This window comes from Prionailurus viverrinus, chromosome B3 (assembly GCF_022837055.1).
Source record: "Prionailurus viverrinus isolate Anna chromosome B3, UM_Priviv_1.0, whole genome shotgun sequence".
Classification (NCBI taxonomy): Eukaryota; Metazoa; Chordata; class Mammalia; order Carnivora; family Felidae; genus Prionailurus; species Prionailurus viverrinus.
The window spans coordinates 81,564,275-81,583,193 of record NC_062566.1 but is presented as its reverse complement, the minus strand read 5'-3'; the positions used below and the strand labels follow the sequence as shown (position 1 = coordinate 81,583,193).

The window sequence follows — 18,919 nt, the reverse complement described above, 5'->3', positions numbered from 1 at the left end:
TAGCCAAAAGGCTGAGAAGCAATAACCCTAGCAAAAGTTTGAAGAAGGTTTAACTCTTAATGTGTTCAGTGTAGATTTCTCACTTGGGTCTCATTTGAAATGAATGCCTTGTGTTTAGTCTTTAACATTTTAAGGAACCTACATTAGCCAAGATACCCAATTAATCTGGATCTTAATTCATAGAGAGCTAGGGTGTTTTTTTTTTAAGATAATTGTTTTAAAATTCAAAGTTACATTTATGTAAAAGCTGCTAGTTGGAATAAGATCATCATTATATGAAATTAAATGACTGGATCTGTCTTGAAGTGCTTTGTTACCCGCCAAACTATCCACCTGTAATTTGGCCAAAAACATTAGTTGTCTTTTATTAAATATTTGGTTAATTGGTAAAACACCATTTCCTGTACAAGTTCTGTGGCCAACTTAGGCCTGCTCTTGAGTGGGAATAATTTAGGCATCTCTTCTGCTGCCAGTGCTCTAAGTGATTTTTAATTATTTTTAACATGTTATTTGATGGTAATTATGAAACCACACCCTTCCACTGGGGCTCTCTTGAGCATGGGTTCATGTCATAATGGAATTTTCAATGGAATATAGTTGAGCAAAAGAGAGAGAGCTAGAAGAGAGAGATGGGAGAGGGTGGGGCTTGGGTGGAGAGAGATAGGAGAAGTTACAGAGTTAGTTGATATTGACCTTGACAGTGTTCTCCAGGCAGACAATAAGCTGTTAATCACTTGGGGGAAAAAACCTCATAGAATAGATGCTAAATAAGTATAGAAAGATTTTTTTTTGGTCCAGAATATATCAATTGAGTTGTCTACAATGAGAGACCTGAAAGGAATCACATGATGTCTTGTTCTTCAAATAAGGCTGCATCTGAATTCTTCCACAAAGATGTCTATCCCACCTCCCCCATGAGAGATCTCTCTCCACCCACAGTCTATACTCCTGACAATGAGGGATCAAATCACATTACCACAATCAGTTCATCTCTGAAACTGTTCTGGCTCTCCCTAAAACAGTTCATTCAGCGCTGAGTTTTTAATAGTTTTAGAGATAAACCTCAAAGTCAGTTGGGTGGCATGCAAGTAACTATTCCCTTTTTAACAAATGAAAAAAGCTTGAGTTTAGGGAAGTAATTTTACCAGGCATTCTCTGAACTAGAGACAAAAATTTTCAAAACCAGTGAGAGATTTCAGGGAAACCTATTCCCTCTAGTCTGGTGCCTTTCTACCTCCAAGCTGATACTTTTTCTTTTACCCTTTTTCAAGTGATTTTTTACCCTACAAATGTAAGGAACCGTGAAACTAAGGAGCACCCTCAAATGAGATCACATATACAAAAATGCTCTCGGGGTGCCTGGGTGGCTCAGTCAGTTAGGCATCCGACTTCTGCTCAGGTCGTGATCTCACTGTTAGTGGCCTCGAGCCCCATGTCAGGCTCTGTGCTGACAGCTCAGAGTCTGGATCCTGCTTCGGGCTCTGTGTCTCCTTCTCTTTTTCTGTTCCTCCCCCACTCACGTTGTGTCTCTTCTATCTGTCTCTCAAAAATAAACATTAAGAAAAATTTTTTTAAAAAAATAAAATAAAAAAGCAATAAAAATTCTCTCAAAGTTGAAAGTGATTTACAAGTAAGCAGTATGATTACCACTTCTTTTGTCATTCTGGGGTCCTATCCACCTATAAAATGCTTTTGAAAACTCTGTCCTCATTTGGAACCAATAACAACTGATCCAAATCTTTGTAACATATGAGGTCAATCTTGGTATAAAGTTAAAACTTCCCTTGAAATTTTCCTCAACTATGATAAGCATAAGCATGTTTTCTTCTTTACTAGCCAAGTTTATTATCTCCATTCCCCAAATTTCTTTCTAGCATAAGCATTTATGCTTATGAATACAAAGAAACCACCCACTCTCTTAATCGTTCTTTCTTTGACATTATTGAAAGACATCCTTCCTTATCAGTGCTAAGTAAACCATAAAATAGGCACATTTGATCAGTTAAAATAAAATGGAATGGCATATTAGGTCTCTAGGGACTTTATATTCTCTGACATTCTCCCTCCCTGGGACCCCTGGCTTATGGTCTCTAGTGCATAATTAAGTTTATGTGAAGTGGCTCAGTTCCCAGGACAAGTAGGGTTCTGGTAGATTTGACTGCTTTTGAATTCTCTGTCCTGGAAATCTTTTACCGTGGCTAGACACCAAGAACTTCCATCTCATCGTAAGCAACGAGCTGAGGTTCAACAGGTGAGAATGATGTCATGTGGTCCTCTGTCACCAGGCAGTAGGTGCTATTTGATGGACATTAGGAAAACCTGTCGACCCAAGGAGGTAGGTGGGGAGGCTTGGTGAAAGAAAGAACATAGCTAACTTTTTTTGGAGAGAGGAATCTAATTTTTTCAAACTATAATTATTTGAGGAATATGGAAAAACAATGATACTTATCAAGACTGTGGTAACTTTAGTATTTGATTGCTGAAGCTGATGTATCCCTCTCTACTCTCATTACCTTGTTAATGGGTTATTTTCCAACCTGTGATCCATCCTTCCCTCACTTCCCAAGTGTGATTTGATTTCATGCTAATTAACCATTGTAATGGCCAACCTACATCAGTGCACTTGGGAAAATGGAGGTAGGTGCATCTGGTCATTTGTTGACACTAAATGTGAAGTTTAATTGAATATATGCATACACACACATATGTATCTTCAAAGAGTGACAGCACTATATTATGATGTTATAAGCATAATTTGATAATATGACATGTATTTTACAAAGCAAAATACTGAAAGTCATGCTAGTCAGGCATTTGTTTAATTAAGACCAGTTTATGCTTGGAGCATTTTAATTATACAGCTATGTCAATTAGCCTGTTTTATTGCTTGTGGTTTTACATTATTAGAGTTAAGCTGTAATCTCTAATGATCATTTGTCTCTGACTTGTTAACCAGCATATTGTCATTAAAATAAATTTCAGAATTATATTGTCAGTGTTCTTAGTTATTATCCCATAAGTAATATAAACAACTGGAAGAACATGTGCCAGATGGTAGAATCAACTGTCTTATCATGATTCCATTTTACAATGTCAAATTTTGCACAGATTCTAAATGCTAGGGAGACCATATGTCTTACAATTGTGTAAGATGCATAAACCTAGATCTATTTCATCACACTAATCAGGGACACATAGGTACATGTTTACTGTAACAAAACTTGTGGTTGGCAAAATGATGAAACCTTTATAGGATATTTAAGTGTGTGATTCAAGTGTGAATTGAAAAATGTACAGTCACAGAACATCAGACTTTAAATCTCCCTGGCTTGTGAAAGGAGATTGCAATTAGATGTGTCTAGGATCACAGGAAATTACTTAAAGTATAATCAGGCTATCTGGGTTGATCTGATATTTCATAGAGATAATATTTTTGAGGCTCTGTTCAAAAGCATGTTCAAAATTACATGGCACAGAAGATTTCTCTTGCTTTTGTGGCCTTGCCAAGATGTGTTACCTTATCTGTAGTAATTATCGAGGCTGACTGAGCACCCCAGGTTACATATTTCTTCAAATTATAAACTGTTTTATAATAACATAGAGAAATTTATTGGTGTCCTTTACAGTATCATAAACACTAAGCCAAAGCATAGCCCCGCCCACCTACACCTACTAAAGACATTCAGACTTTAAACAGGCAAAGGACATCTTAATTTTTACCAGGCATTTGTCTTTATTTCTTTTCTAAGGAGACTTTCTCAGAGCAATGACTGTGCAACATTCAGGAAAAATATCTTTCTTTTCCCTGAATTTTTAGAATAATTTGATAAGCAGCCAAATATGTAAGGGTACAGCTTTTGAACTTCGGTCGGTGGTCACTGCTCAGACAGAGCCAAACCCATGACCCTTGTGGATTTGTTAGCATTATTTTAGGGTGCTAATTGATGCCAGGCCTAGGTTGTGAACCCAGCAAGCAAAGGCAATGCTTTAAATTGCAGGCGTACTTAGTTCCCAGAATCTTTAACACTTGTAGTCTGCCTTATTTTATAACTAACTACTAACATCTTGCCCTCCCTCCACTTGTTTGTTCTGTTCTAGAGGACAGGATCTGTGGCTTATTCATCTCTGTGTCTCTCATGCAGATGGGGATCTCAGGAAATGTTGAGGCAGAAATCTGTGTTTGGAACTGTAAACCACACCCTTCCGACCTGATTAAAGGACTCTTGAGCTCATCATTGCCAAGACAGTGCTATGAGGATTATTGTTATATTTAATCTAAAGTAAAACAGAATACCCATAGCTAACATTTTTTCGAGAAATGTTCAAAGAAAACTTTTCTCCCCAGCACTTGTTAAAGAAAACTGATGGAATCGTCTCTCAAATCAGTAGCCTCATCTCCCCATCATCTGATGTGGTTTTTCTGCAGGGATGACAAATGCAGAGACCCCATTCCCCTCCAGTTCAGTGCTTAGCCTTCTGTGGAAACTGGGTATTTCTTTTCTTGGGGCAGCCTCAGTGGAAGGTGATTTTTCAGAGTACAGGAAACAAATATACATGGTGGCAGTTTTTCTAAAGATGTGCTTCCTGGGGCCCTTTTCCCAAAGTTTGTAAGGTAGGTGTGTACACGTATACTTCAAAGCCTCAGACATGTCTTTGCATGTTCGGTGTGACTTTGGCCATGTTCAACCAACCAGTGAGAAAGCAAACATACTTCATAGGAGAAACATCTTATTTCTGTAAGATAGGCTAATTACAGTGAATTAAAATCTTTATTTAATCTTCCTACAGTTATCCTCTTAATGTGTTCTGTAATTGCAAACCTTTAGTCTTTTAATCTCTGGTTCATTAGTGGGTTTCTTAAGTGTTTATTAAGAAGCATGTGTAACATTCTGGTAATTACTAATAATCTTTGTTCATAGCACATTTGCAAAGATCTTGGCAGCGAGTTTCTTTAGATTCATCACCACTTATTATCAGCGTACAATTTTTATTAGCAGTCTCCCACCTCTATAAGATATGGAATTGGGGCTTTACGAAACAAAATGAAATGTGTCTTCTTTCTTATGGCTAACAAACTCAGGTATAACTCTGTGTGTCACTGTCCCTTCAGAATCAAAAAGTCCTCGAATGTCTGCTCTCCCCATTATACTGCTGAGGAGAAAGGCAAAGAAGGATTAAACTACAAACCTCACTAGTTTTCACTGCTTATTGGTGGCTACACTCAATAAATTGTAACTGGTAGCTCCTGGTCTGTGGCTCAGTTCCCCAAACTTCCTCACTTTTGACACTAAGTTGTCATTTTTACGTAACCTACAGCATAATGGTAGCATATATACAATTAATTCCACTCAGGAAAAATGTGCCACCCTGGGCTATCTTTGGTGGCGCAGGTACCCTGCGTCCCCACTGGGAACAAGACAAACCTTTCTACCTCCTCTTGGATAGCTGAAATCTTTTTAAAGGGACAAGATCTGAGAGACAACATCTCACATTCAAAGCTACACTAAGGATAAATGGTATGAATGCTTTTCTGAGAGTGGAGTTGAAGGGAGGAAGGTAGGAGAGAGCACAAGAATTCTATTGAACTGCAGAATCACCTGGAGATGATGCAAGAGCTAAACTTCACCTTCTGACAGCTTTGCTTGGGATTAATAACAGTACCAAAGGGATGGCTTGGAATGGCTTCCACCCCCTCCCAAATCTCCATCAGCTCCCTATCCTAAAGCACTACAAATAATCGCAAGATCGAACTAAAAAGCAGAGTGTATGCTATGCAAATATAGCTTCAGGACAAATGTCATCATCTGCCCCAGTCTGACTCTTTGCAACTCAACTTCCAGCCTTCATATAAATGCACTATAAATTATATATACACGTACATATATACATATACGTGTGTCTGTATGTGTGTGTCCTGAAGCCTCCACACCCCAGTGTAGATACCATCAGGCATCAGTATTTTTTTAAGATGATAGATAGAAAATTAATTCGCAGATGAAGGCACTGCATAGATTTGAGATTTTGAGATTTTCAAACGATCTGATCCTACAGCCTTTAAGGGAGCAAAGCCATTTTATTTCTCACAGACATATCTTTTTTATGGCCACAACTTAAGAAGAGCTCAGACAAGCCGAGTGCCTAAACTGGCATTTCTCACTGTGCTAAGAATCAACAACAAGCTAGTTTGAAATTTGGTATCACTGGCTAAGCACACAACTAAGCCAGTGGGAAATCCTGCAGTAATGGTTCTCCAGTTTAGAGAAAAATAAATATTTTAGTGAGTGAGAACATTCTCCAGCTTTTAAAAATATGTTGTACATTTGTTTTTGAATGTTGAGCCGCCCTTCCTTGCGCTGGTGGTTACCACAGAAACCCGCTTCATGTTTATGGCATGGTCGATGACAGGGCTGTTCCCTCCATTTGTAGGACTATGAAGTACTGTGCTCCCTGGCACCACAGCAGATAGGATTGCTGGCTCCTGGACAATGAGGCATACGTAGGGTTTGCGCCACATGCCTTTCTGTGTGTTTCATCCTGACTGGATGTTAGGCACTGAATACTTCTCAAGTGTTCCTCCACTGTCCAATTTGCCGGTTTGGCAGCAAGTTTTCATTCTAATAAGAGAAGTTTCTCAGATGGAGATTCCAGATGTGTCCAAGCTGCTTTTATTAGGACAATGGAAAGGTCCAACCTTTTCTTCTAAATACAATCAAGGGTAGTGTGGCTTGGCCTTTGTAATTTTACAAAGAGTTGTATTATGTAACTGGAAAATTGTCTCCCCGGGCATAGAGAGAATTTGTTAGAACAGAATGCAGTTTGGAATAATGCTGACGTAAAGTTTCAATCCAAGAGAGCAACCTTTTAAGTTGCTGAAACACAGTAAAGGGGAAGAAGGAAATTGCTGTTTTACATGATTGACCAAAATGCACTATAATTGTATCAACTTGAAACAGATTCCTTAGAAGAACTGATAACTCTGTGATCCGAATAAGCCATGTGTAGTAGAACTAAATACTGCATGCACTTTCTCTGCAAAGTGTAGACACGCCGTGTTTGAGATGTGCAGCAAAAGAGACAGCTGTGCTTGCCTGTTTAATGGGACTCCAGCTCCTTTAGCATAGTAAAGAATGGCGGTGGCTTTACTGAGGAATTAGTATTTACCATACCTGCTCATCCTTTTGCACTGCCTTACAACACTCCTTGTGGACCCTTCTCGTGTAACGTTATTTTGATGTCACCACTCCTGTTTGTAATTAACACAGCGTCACTCATCAGTCAGCTTCTAAGTGGAACACTCCTTACAGATTCCACTAACTGTTCTTGTTGCCTGTTCTAAAGTGGGTGGGGAAAATTTAATCACAGATATTTAGCCCAAAGATAGCCTTCCCATTTTCCCTCTTCTCTCCAATGTCTCTACATAGTGCTATTTTCTGTCAGCTACAGTCCACCTATAGACAGGAGATCACCTCCAAAAAGAGTAGTAGTATTTATTCAATGCCAGTAAAACTCCTTTGCTGACATTGGATATCCCAAAATACTGTTATTACTTGCATATTGTAATCATATGTTTGCACAGCTCCTTCACCTAAGTATAAGCTTCTAAAGGGAAGGATTGTGTCTTATTTCTGTATAATGCCCCAAATAGTGGAATACTAATACATGCGAAGTGTTCAAAAACTGTAATTAACTGCATGAATGGCAGATTAGAAATATTATCTATGAAGAAATATTATCTATTCAGATTCTATGAAAAGGAAGAAGTTACAGCTAGCAAGTAAAGTGCCTAGATTTCCTAGAGCAAAGTTAGATAACTAGTTAATTATGAAATAGCAGCACTCTGGATTCATCTTGGTGTAAGCTGACAGAAGATCTTCTTTGGTGTTACCCACGCACACAGACATCGTAGACAAAGCTGATGTCTCTAACTCCAGCAGTGAAAGAGGGGCTAAGGTCATTAGTATGCACTTGCTTTGGTCCCTCTGCTGACTCATTTATAGTCCCTTCTAGAACCGGGGTCACATAACTGTGAGATGGCCATGCAGAGTTAACTGAAGTACTCAGCTGAGGAGCAGGAAGAGGTCAAATGGTCTATATTGGGCTTTGACTTTATCTCATAAATTTCCTCCCCCAACACACTCAGGTCGCCACCCACCCTGAGCAACTGAATGCCCCAGCAGAGTCCTGTACCATCTGTCCTGAAGGAAACGTGGAAGGTTGCCATGGTGGGGGATCTCTTCCTTCACTTCTCTTAAAAGGACAACTTTCCCTCACTGGCCTTTGTTTCATTTCCCCACCTGGAATGCTTTCTCATGCTTACTCTTTTTGCCTCTGAATCCTATAGGACCAGCTCAAATCCCTTTTCCTTCCTGAAATCCTTCCTGCCCTCTGCAGAAAGCAGTACTTTCTCCCTCTGATGAACACCTGGGCAGTTTGGTGCAGATGCTATTTGACATTATGGATATTTTTCTTTACCTTATAAGTCACTTTTCTCATTCATTTATTTATTATGCCCTTTACAGTGAGGATAATGCCCTGAGTTTTTATAAAACTTGTAGATCTTATTTCATATGACAATTATTTTAAAAAATACTTGGTAATTTGGGGGGGAAAGCATCTAGAAGGGAATTTGATAGAGGTAAATGAATTTAATGAAAATTATTACAGATAGTATGAGAAAAATCTATGAACATGTAATACTATTATAATATATAAAACTATTTTAAATTATTTTCTTTAAAGAATAGTTAGAGAAGAATCTTGACTTTCCCAACTAGGACATAAGAAAATGTTTCATACTCAGCCATGAATATAGGTTACAAATATGCAAATGGAGAGATGGAGATTCTTTTTCACACTAGAATCGGCATCGTGTTTTGGAAATCACTATGTTATTTGTATTTGTAGTATAAACAAATTTTATGCAAAGTTATTTGTTGTGTAAGTGTACATATATTTTTCTTATTGTACTATTTTGTGTTTAGGTTTAATTCATTTGTATCCAGAGTACCAAGTTATCTCATCTATGTGCAGTAGTCCAGAAATATCAAACATGGTCCACCTACGTGACCATCAAATCATGTTTTTGATTATAGACAGAACCACTTACTGAACATTCTGGGTCAGTGGTTATGCACACACCAAATGTACCTCTAGACCCAGAATAGTTTAAATGAGTTGGCTGTATTGATCCACGAGCTTCTGACGAGCTCAATACAATTCAAATTTTAGAGATATAATTCTTGTCTAAAAACGAACCTTCTTGGGGTGCCTGGATGGCTCAGTCGGTTGAGCGTCCGACTCTTGATTTTGGCTCAGGTCGTGATCCCAAGGTCATGGGATCGCATGGAGCCTGCTTAAGATTCTCTCCCTTGCTCACACACACATTCTCTCTCTCTCTCAAAAATAAAAAAAAATTTTTTAAATTAAGAATTAAAAAATTTAACCTTCTAAAACTGATCACGTTAATAGAGGTGTAAATTTGACAAACAAAACCATCGTGAATATTAAGGACATTGTTTAATTTTGGCAATAGTAGAATATTGCTTTATGGGTTGAAGAGGATCAAGAAGGAGTCATGTTGAATGTATCATAAAACACACACACACACACACATTTATTTAAAGAGAAAAAGGAGGGGCGCCTGGGTGGCGCAGTCGGTTAAGCGTCCGACTTCAGCCAGGTCACGATCTCGCGGTCCGTGAGTTCGAGCCCCACATCGGGCTCTGGGCTGATGGCTCAGAGCCTGGAGCCTGTTTCTGATTCTGTGTCTCCCTCTCTCTGCCCCTCCCCTGTTCATGCTCTGTCTCTCTCTGTCCCAAAAATAAAATAAAACGTTGAAAAAAAAATTTTTTTTTTAAAAAATAAAGAGAAAAAGGATTACTCAACAAGCTTACCCCTTTCTTTACATTTCTGTTGCCTCCATTCATATTCTGGCATTATTATCTTCACCTAGATCATCCTATTGCCTTCATGGTTGTTCTGCCCTCCATACTGCCATTCCAATCCACCCAATCAGGCAGTAAATATTTTTGTAGTTATTTGTATGTGGTCTGCTGGGAGAACTCTACTGGACTACTCAACTTCCTCCATCTCAGAATGGCTACCCTCCCGCACGATTATATTCAGCAACTCTCTCCGCTCTCCAAATCAAATGTAATCTAGCCTCACTTTCCAGTATTATAATAGACTCATTCCTTTCCTATGCCCAGCTGTTTCAATCAAAGTGAAATATTAACTCTTTTCTGTGATACATGTATCCGTTTTCAGCATAATTCCCTGTGGCCTAGGGCCATAAAATACATTATTCTTAGAGGTAGAATCATAAATCCAACAATCTCAGAAAAGTATCTCAAAGTAGACAATATAAGATGTGTTTTTGAAAATTTCTTTTAAAATTTTTGATAAAATTATGGAAGGAAGAGCAGAAAGGCCTTAACTAAGAATTGGGACAAGGAAGGTAAATACCAGGTGAGAGCAGACTAAAGAAACTCAAAAATGGAGAACTGGGGTATAGAGAAATGAGAGTACTTGTCATAAAGCTCTTTAAAAACAAACCCCAGAGTAGCATACAAAATAAATAAGTTAAGACCCTGACACTGGGAAACTTCCACAGGTTGAAGGTTAGAGTCCTGAGATGCATGATCATAACCGAAAAGAAGAAAAAAACAGAATTTAGCTTTCTAAAATGGAATACATTTTTATCGAGCACCAACTATATACAGACCATATATGAAGGGTTCAGGGAGCCTGAAAGTAAAGACCAACTCTGCTCCATCATGAAGTAGAATTAGTGATTGTAAACTGTATCACAATACAAATTCATTCTCTTCCCCTAAGCACAGGTTCCTGTCTGCCAGAATGAATTTCAAATTCACAATCAGGATCCAAGTTAGGCCATATTAGCGGCTCTGTATTTAAACTTCTTATTAAATTACCATCAAGGGGTACTAATTAAGATAAGAAATACAGCTACTTATTTATTTCATATGCACCTTCAGATTTCTGAATTATACATTAAACAATCTATGACATCTGTGTATGCTTTTCACAAAAGAAAAAGGCATAAATGCCTCAGGGTGCATCTGCCTGGCTAAGAAACAGATGAAAAAAAAAACTCTATAGTTTCTATTAAAATACAGAGAAATAGAATTTTAAAGGCTACAAAAATAAGGTAAGGATTATATGAGGCAAATAAATCAATAAAGTCGATAGCAAAAACCAGAATATTTTAGATTAACCTGAAAAGGCCGAGTTTCCTAAGACTTTGAAAAATGAGGGAAGTCATTTGGCAATTCCTTAACTTTGATTTTTTTGTTTGATTTTGTTTCTAGGTTCCAGATTCAGAGATGTGCAACTGATCCAAACAGTTATAAAAGCTTGGGAGACAGTTTTCGAACAATTTTCCGAATAGAAGGGTAAGTACAGTTCTTCATGTATGGACTTTATGTTGATATAGACATTTAACATATTACTACATGTTTTTTTCATTTTTAATGTTTCATTTTCCTAGTGTTATTAAGGGAAAATATTTAAAAGGGTGCCTTCCCACATTTTTTTTTAGTTTTTCCTGATAATACAGTTGAAAACTAAATATGTATACCATAAGAACTACCACAAAAATGATATTAATATTCAATTTGCTGACTGGAAGACAATTTCTATTTTGTGCCATTAAGATTTTTTTCTTTTTTTTTTTTTTAAATTTTTTTTTCCCAACGTTTATTTATTTTTGGGACTGAGAGAGACAGAGCATGAACGGGGGAGGGGCAGAGAGAGAGGGAGACACAGAATCAGAAACAGGCTCCAGGCTCTGAGCCATCAGCCCAGAGCCTGACGCGGGGCTCGAACTCATGGACCGCGAGATCGTGACCTGGCTGAAGTCGGACACTTAACCGACTGCGCCACCCAGGCGCCCCTAAGATTTTTTTCAAGTTCTCATAACAGCAGCTATCTAAATGTAATAGTTCTTTATTTTGATTCTTGAATATAGTGCCCAAATGTGTTCCTTATTTGCATTGCAGCTTATGAATATTCAATCAAAACAGAACTGTGTCAAAAGTTGATGTGTCACATTTGTTATCCTGTCTACTAGATGATCAGATAAAGAGTATTTTTTTACATAGATGCCTGGGTGGCTCAGTCGGTTCAGCATCCGACTCTTGATTTCGTCTCAGGTCGTGATCTCACAGTTTGAGGGTTCAAGCCCCGTGTTGGGCTCTGCATTGACAGTGTGGAGCCTGCTTGAGCTTCTCTCTCTCTCAATATCTCCCTCTCTCTCTCTCTCTCTCTGCACGCCTCTCCCGCTTCCTCTCTCTCTCTCTCACAAAATAAATAAGTAAACTTTAAAAAAAGAATCTAATAGGTGAAAAATAAGTTGTCTATAAGCATTCTTTTGATTATAACTGGGATTGAGCATGCTTTTATACCATTAAGTGTCATTTCTTTTATGAATTGCTTATTTATATTCTTGCCCATTTCTCTTAAGTTAGAGTTTTTATTGATTGGTAGGGGCTCCGTATATATTATAGGTACTAATTCTTTAACAATGACATAGATTGCAAATATTTTCCCCAGCTTGCCATTTGCCTTAGAGCTACAATGTCTTACACCTTTCAGAACTTTGCAATTTTTGAAGATTGTGGTTTTGTGATTATATCTATCTTGTTCTTTGTGATATCTGACCCTATTGTCACATTAGAAAAAAGGATATTTTAGCCCCAAGATTATAAACATTTTCTTCTGGTATGTTTGACATTTAAGTCATTAATCCGTCTGAGAATTGCTTTTTTTAATATGCTGTGTGGCATATAGGAATTAAATTTTATTTTCAAATGGCTAGTCAATTGTCCAAACACCACGTGTTGAAAAATCCATCTGTTACTCCCTCGTTGGAAATGCTAACTTTTTTGTGTATTAAACGTCCACGTATACATCATCTAAATTTTCTATTCTCTTTCTCCATTTCTTATTCTGTTTCATCAGTTTATCTATCTCTCTGCCAGCATTATACTGTTTTAATTATTTTAATTTTGGAGTATTTGGTTAATATATAAAACTATGCCCTGCAGTATAAAGTCTAAACTTATCATGGTACAGAGCCCTTCCTAGTATGGCCCTAGCATCCTAGTATGGCCCTAGCATAGCCTAGTATGGCCCTCCTTTTCTCCAGGCTCGTTCCCCATTCACAGATCTGCTCTAAAAACAGCCAGCCTGCTCACATTCTCATAGCTTTGCATGCTAGTCTTTATCTTACTCCTGCAGGACCAACCCCCTCATCCACACAAGAAACTATCCCTCCTCATTCAAGAGTGCCCTCACATTTCTCCCCCTCTGACCATCTTTTCTCTACCACACGCTTTCTTTACCAATCACTCTTATATGCTATACAAAATATAGCATGCACCTGTCTAATTTATTATGGCTGTTTTCTGTCTATCTCCTTTCTCTCGCCCTAAGGGCAATTTCTCATTTAGCTTTGTATCCCCTGTGCCTGTGTTTAGCACTGAGTAGAGATAGTAAGTGCATGTTAAATGAATAAATGTCATCACATCAAAATCGTAATGATGCAAAATGAAACAGAGATGATAATTCTTGCTATTGACTACCCCTTCTGAAGTTATGATAAGATCTCGATACCTGATTAAATATCTTTAGAAGATCTAGTGACAAAGAAGCAGCAAATTCTTGCTATTATTACTGTGGTGATGTGGTACCTAAGTGCTGTGCATTGGTAATATACGTGCATTTATGACAGTTGGGATCAAACTCATGCTCAGTTTACCCAAAATATACATAAAGTTAAACAAATCATAGTGTATTATATAGTCAATAGCAGTGTCCCTTCCCAGTTAAAGAGTAGTAGTAGCATTGCCAAGTTCTGTAAGCTGTAACAGATATCTCTGAATTAGATGTGGGAGTTCCTTAGCCAGGCTCTTTATTTCATGTGTGTTAGGAAGAATTTGATGTTTCTGCTTTGATATCAAGTAATACAACAAACATACAGCATGTGTGGTCCTTGCATAGTAAAATTGGCCTTTTCCTAGACTGTATGTATAATTGTTTCTAGAGCAAATTGACATACTTTCTGTAATGCCTTTAGATCTAGGCATGTTATTAGCCAAAAGCCAGAGACCTCTCGTCTTAGATATGTGAATATTTGTTAAAACACAAAAGAAAAAGCTGCCTGTTATTTTTGATACCGAGCAAGAACATTTCATAGAGTTAAGTTAAAAAAAGAAAAGAAAACCTTTTAATGCATGTTGTGTTGATTTTTTTTTCCTAGTGAAAGCAGTTCCTTTTGATTTTCTTCTTTAGCTTTTAGAGTACACTCTGCTTTCAAAGATGTTTTTCTCACTCAGGTGCCTACAGCCCCATTCGGTCTGTGGCTGTAGAGATACAACACAAGTCAATTTGACTATTAACATAGGTGAGACAGTTCATCTCTCCTCGTTTTTCCTATATCCTCCAAGTTAAAGGTTTTGAAAGCTATTCCTTTTCTGTTATTTAAGAACATTAAAGTCTGATAATATACTTGATGTCTGCACAGATCTCCCATTTTCCTCTCTGCTGTAAGAAAGTGAAGTGATACTCATCACCATTCTTAGAGATGAAGCTCCCTATTTCTCTGCCCAGAATTCATGTTTCCAAGAGACATTGGCTCAAATACATGGGTCCAAATCCCTTTACCATTTCTAAGATTCTTTTAAGAACTAAAAATATAGATATATTGTACTTTAATGAAACACATGGTTTTTTTCAACCCAGCTTTACCCAAAAAAGGCCTTCCAAATTCTGGGCAAGAACTTCTACTATATGGAATCATCACACTTAGTTGGCTTTTACAAAGAGGCCATCATTGTTTTAGCTAATGGAGAAGAAAGAACTCACGGGGAAGAACTTTGTCACTGTTGAGAGTATCTCCATCGTCACCATGATTCTTCTTTTTCAGGTTTGGCAAAAATAAACTCATAGGTCCATCTACTGAAATAGTGAGCCCAGAAGACATAGTTAGCCTAGCTGATGAGGCACCTTTAAAACCAATTAGTTTTGTTTTATAAATTCTCCTGGCAAACAGCAGCTGGTGTCTCCATTTACCGTGTGTTCGTGCATCACATCTTACTTCCTTCTGCTTCAGGGTATCTCCTGAAAGCTTTTCTAGTCTCTTTTGTACCTGTCATTCCTTTAAAGAGAGTGATTGAGATGCGCACAGACGGGCGAGAGGATTATAAATTATGCTAATGTAAAACCAGGACTGCCTATCTCTCCCTCTTCCTCTTCTGGAAGCTCCTAGTGGCCATTCTTCCTGAAATAAAGAGGAAAAAGAATTAAAACAGAACTTAAGATATCCTGGTGACATAGGTAAAGAAAGACGTGAAACTGATATTTGTTTCTTCAGTGTAACAGACACGATGCTAGGGACTTTTCAAACCTTATATGGAACACAGCACTATTCTCAACACAAGACAGCATTATGTCTGTATTTTGTGTGAGGTGCCTGAAGATCAGAGAAGTTAAATAACTTGCCCAAAGTCACGCAGATACTAGCAGCATGTCATGGTTTTTCCATTGTCTTACATCACCTTTTACTAAACACCAAATTTTGTTATTTATTAAATGAAAAGAAGGCAATGTGAAATGAGTGGCTATAAACCCCTAATTTTTTCAACGTTTTATTTATTTATTTATTTATTTATTTATTTATTTATTTATTTTTATTTTTGGGACAGAGAGAGACAGAGCATGAACGGGGGTGGGGCAGAGAGAGAGGGAGACACAGAATCGGAAACAGGCTCCAGGCTCTGAGCCATCAGCCCAGAGCCCGACTCGGGGCTCGAACTCACAGACCGCGAGATCGTGACCTGGCTGAAGTCGGACGCTTAACCGACTGCGCCACCCAGGCGCCCCATAAACCCCTAATTTTTAAGTAACTCTTCTACAACTTTCCGTATTCCTACCCCCAAAATCACGTAGCAGTTTAAAGCAGCTCTTCTCTCTTCCTTCAGGTAAAGTACAAAAACTCTGAGAGACCATATATGCTCAGTGAACTGAATCTTGTCAGTTCAGAGACAGCACCACAAACCTCTGATAACTCAAGACTCTTAATCCAGTTATTGTCCCATCCCTTACAAACGGATCCATATCTGATAAGTTCATGGTTTCCCGTCGGCTCTCATCTTGCATGTTCCTCAGTTTTCTTCTGAGAAAAATTCATGCACGTTGGTTTGCCCAAGGCAAATAACTAGGAAACAACTAGGTCGGATTAAACTTAGTTTCAAATGAGAAACATGTTGATTGCTGGTGCCTTCAGAAATATGGTATTCTTCAGAAAGTATTACTGTAGAAAATATGTGGTTGCGTTTGGGGGGTATTTGAACTGTGTTTTGCTTCACGATTTGTTTTCTGTAACCACTGATGCTGCCCCAAGTATCATCTTACAATCAGACCACTTGGTGATTATAATATTTTCTAGTTAAATGACATTTAAGGCCTCGTTTTATGAGCTCCAGCATAATTGGCTAATTTGGTAAACTCCAGATGTGTGAGATAATGTGCCACTCGTTTAAGGGCCTTTCAGACGGCATGAATGGCACAGCCCCAGGAGGTATAATCACTCCCTCTTGTTTTCATTAAGGGGAATGAGTGGCTTGTGACACAAAGGAAGGGGGACGTCTGCAATTCAAAATCAACAACAACCTGGCAAGATTTGGACATTTTCTTTTTACAGGTGGACTAACTCCAAGATCTTTACCTTAATTTGGTGTCTTAGTGGGTCTACTTTTTAAAACATGATTTGCCTAATGTAACACAACCAGGTGATTTTCAAACACCATCTCTAAACAGGAAAGTTTACCCCTAGAGAAAACCTCTTGGGTAGCCCCTGGAAACCCCCTCACTGTCACATGGAAATGTGGGAAAGTGTTGGGCTTGAAGAGACAATGGAGGCTAACTCTTCGCAGGAATCACAGTTATTGGAGCAGTCAGCATCCTCACCACCTAAGCCACATTCCAACTTCACAAGGCCCCGTAGTTGCTGCTGCTTTTTCTCTCTCCCCTCTACCCCACTTCTCATCCAACAGAAACCAGCTCCTCTACCCAGTATTGCCAAGCCAGACTGGAGTGGGTGGTTCTTAACATCACTATTCCCTGGATCCTGAGGCTGTTTCCTCTTATCTGAGGGTCTTATATGTAGACCCAGGAGTTCACATTACAAGTGAGTCACGGGTCACTGTATACTCACTGCTACTTAACCAGCGCAGTTTTCACTCACATGAATAATTGCAGACTGTTTCCCAGGCCCCTAAGCGCATAATCTGCAGTGCAAATCAATTGTGAGTAGATCATTGGGTATTGACTGAGTTTGCAAGCCTGGTGTACCATAGTGAGTTCATTCTTTGGTGGGTACCAGATGTGCACTGTGCCTTCTGTGTGAGTTTCCTGGTGTCTCGAGTACCTTCTCTGCTCCATTCTGTCTTACCGAAGAGACCCTTCCTAGTACCCAGAGGACCTCCATTGAGTGCTCCCTTGTTTTTCAGCTTTCAGCTTTCCCTTGTCTCAGCTTTACTGAGATATAACTGACATATAATATTGTGAAGGTTAAGGTGTAATATGTGATGAGTCGATATATACGTATGCATTGCATAATGATTACCACGATAGGGAGAGTTAACACATCCATCACCTCACATAATTACCATTCTTGTGTGTTTGGTGAGAACATTTATGATCTACTCTCTTAGCAACTTTCAAGTATGCAGTGCAGAATTATTAACTGTAGTCACCAATGCTGTCCATTGGTTCCCTGTTTCCTCGTTTTTCTGTGGTGATAAGGAGGAAAGCAGACAATCCCAGCTGCTCTTGCTTCCACACTACAGGATTCTGCCCTGATCTGCCTGGGCTTCTTAATGATGGCACAACAAGTGTCTTCCATCTAGCGAGGTAGGGAGGTGGGGGGAGAATAAGAAAAGAAATAACACAGTAGGTGAGAGTTTGGAGAATAAACTATAGCAAATCTTTCCGGCAGGTTTTACAAATGACCCAGTACCCAGGTCCTGATTATGGCACCCAGTAGATGGAAGCCATTTTCTTCTTCCAAATCTTCCCCAGTTTTGGAATGAGAAAAAAGAGATGATCTCGATTCAGGCATGGACCTATTCTGATTATTCCTGCATTATCTGTGTTCCTTTTAAAAATGGCTTATCAGTGCTTCAGTATGTTATACTCATAAAATTTTAGTCATAAAATGCACATTGCTAAGAACCTTAAACTCTTATTATTTAGCAATTCAAGGTTGAAAATGAAAGGATGTAGGGTAAAGAGAAAATACTACAGAAGAATATGTTGCAAAACACAGAAAGTTGAGCCATAATGCCATTATGGGGCATTTCTGTTTTACCAGATTATTTTACACCACTGCGAAGGCAGATAGTTGCTGGTTTGAGCTGTATTGGTCTTTACAATCAGGGAGAGGATAATGAATTTCCAGAGTGCTCACATAGCAGCATCCCTGGGCTTCCATGTCCCAGAGCTCCGTCAGAGGCCTTTTGTTCTGCCCACAGGGTGACCTTTAGAATGGTTTCAGCTCCTAGATTTCCCTCCTGTCATCACCATAGATTGCTAGCTGACAGTCACACTCCAACTCCCCCAGCCGCTTGCTAACAATGCTTTCAGACTTACTGCCTGGCCTTTGGCAAGGATTTAAGTGTTGCCAAAGAATAAGTGAAAACGTTTGCAGTGATGTCAGCTCGTCAGCAAGGCCTGATTAAGAGACCAAACACAGCCTCTCCCAGCTCACGGTGCTGACAAGAAGGAAAAGGAGGACCAGTTGTTTGGGTGGAAGTAGCTGTCTTTCGGGAACGTTCGAGTCTCAATCCAGAGCCTGAGCAGATATTCCCCATGTTTTATAGAGTGTTAATGGGAGGTG

General features: G+C 38.8%; 1 protein-coding gene across 6 annotated transcripts in view; it reads left to right on the top strand.

Moving 5' to 3' along the window:
- SLC25A21 (solute carrier family 25 member 21) overlaps positions 1-18,919 on the top strand; it is a 486,715-nt gene that overhangs the window by 340,721 nt on the left and 127,075 nt on the right. For all 6 annotated transcript variants that reach the window (XR_007153080.1, XM_047863361.1, XM_047863356.1 and 3 more), the window contains one exon: positions 11,331-11,414. Coding sequence is in view for 4 of the 6 variants with exons in the window: in XM_047863361.1 (XP_047719317.1) it covers positions 11,331-11,414 (84 nt within the window). In the remaining 2 variants the exon portion in view is untranslated. The remainder of the gene's footprint in view (positions 1-11,330; positions 11,415-18,919) is intronic.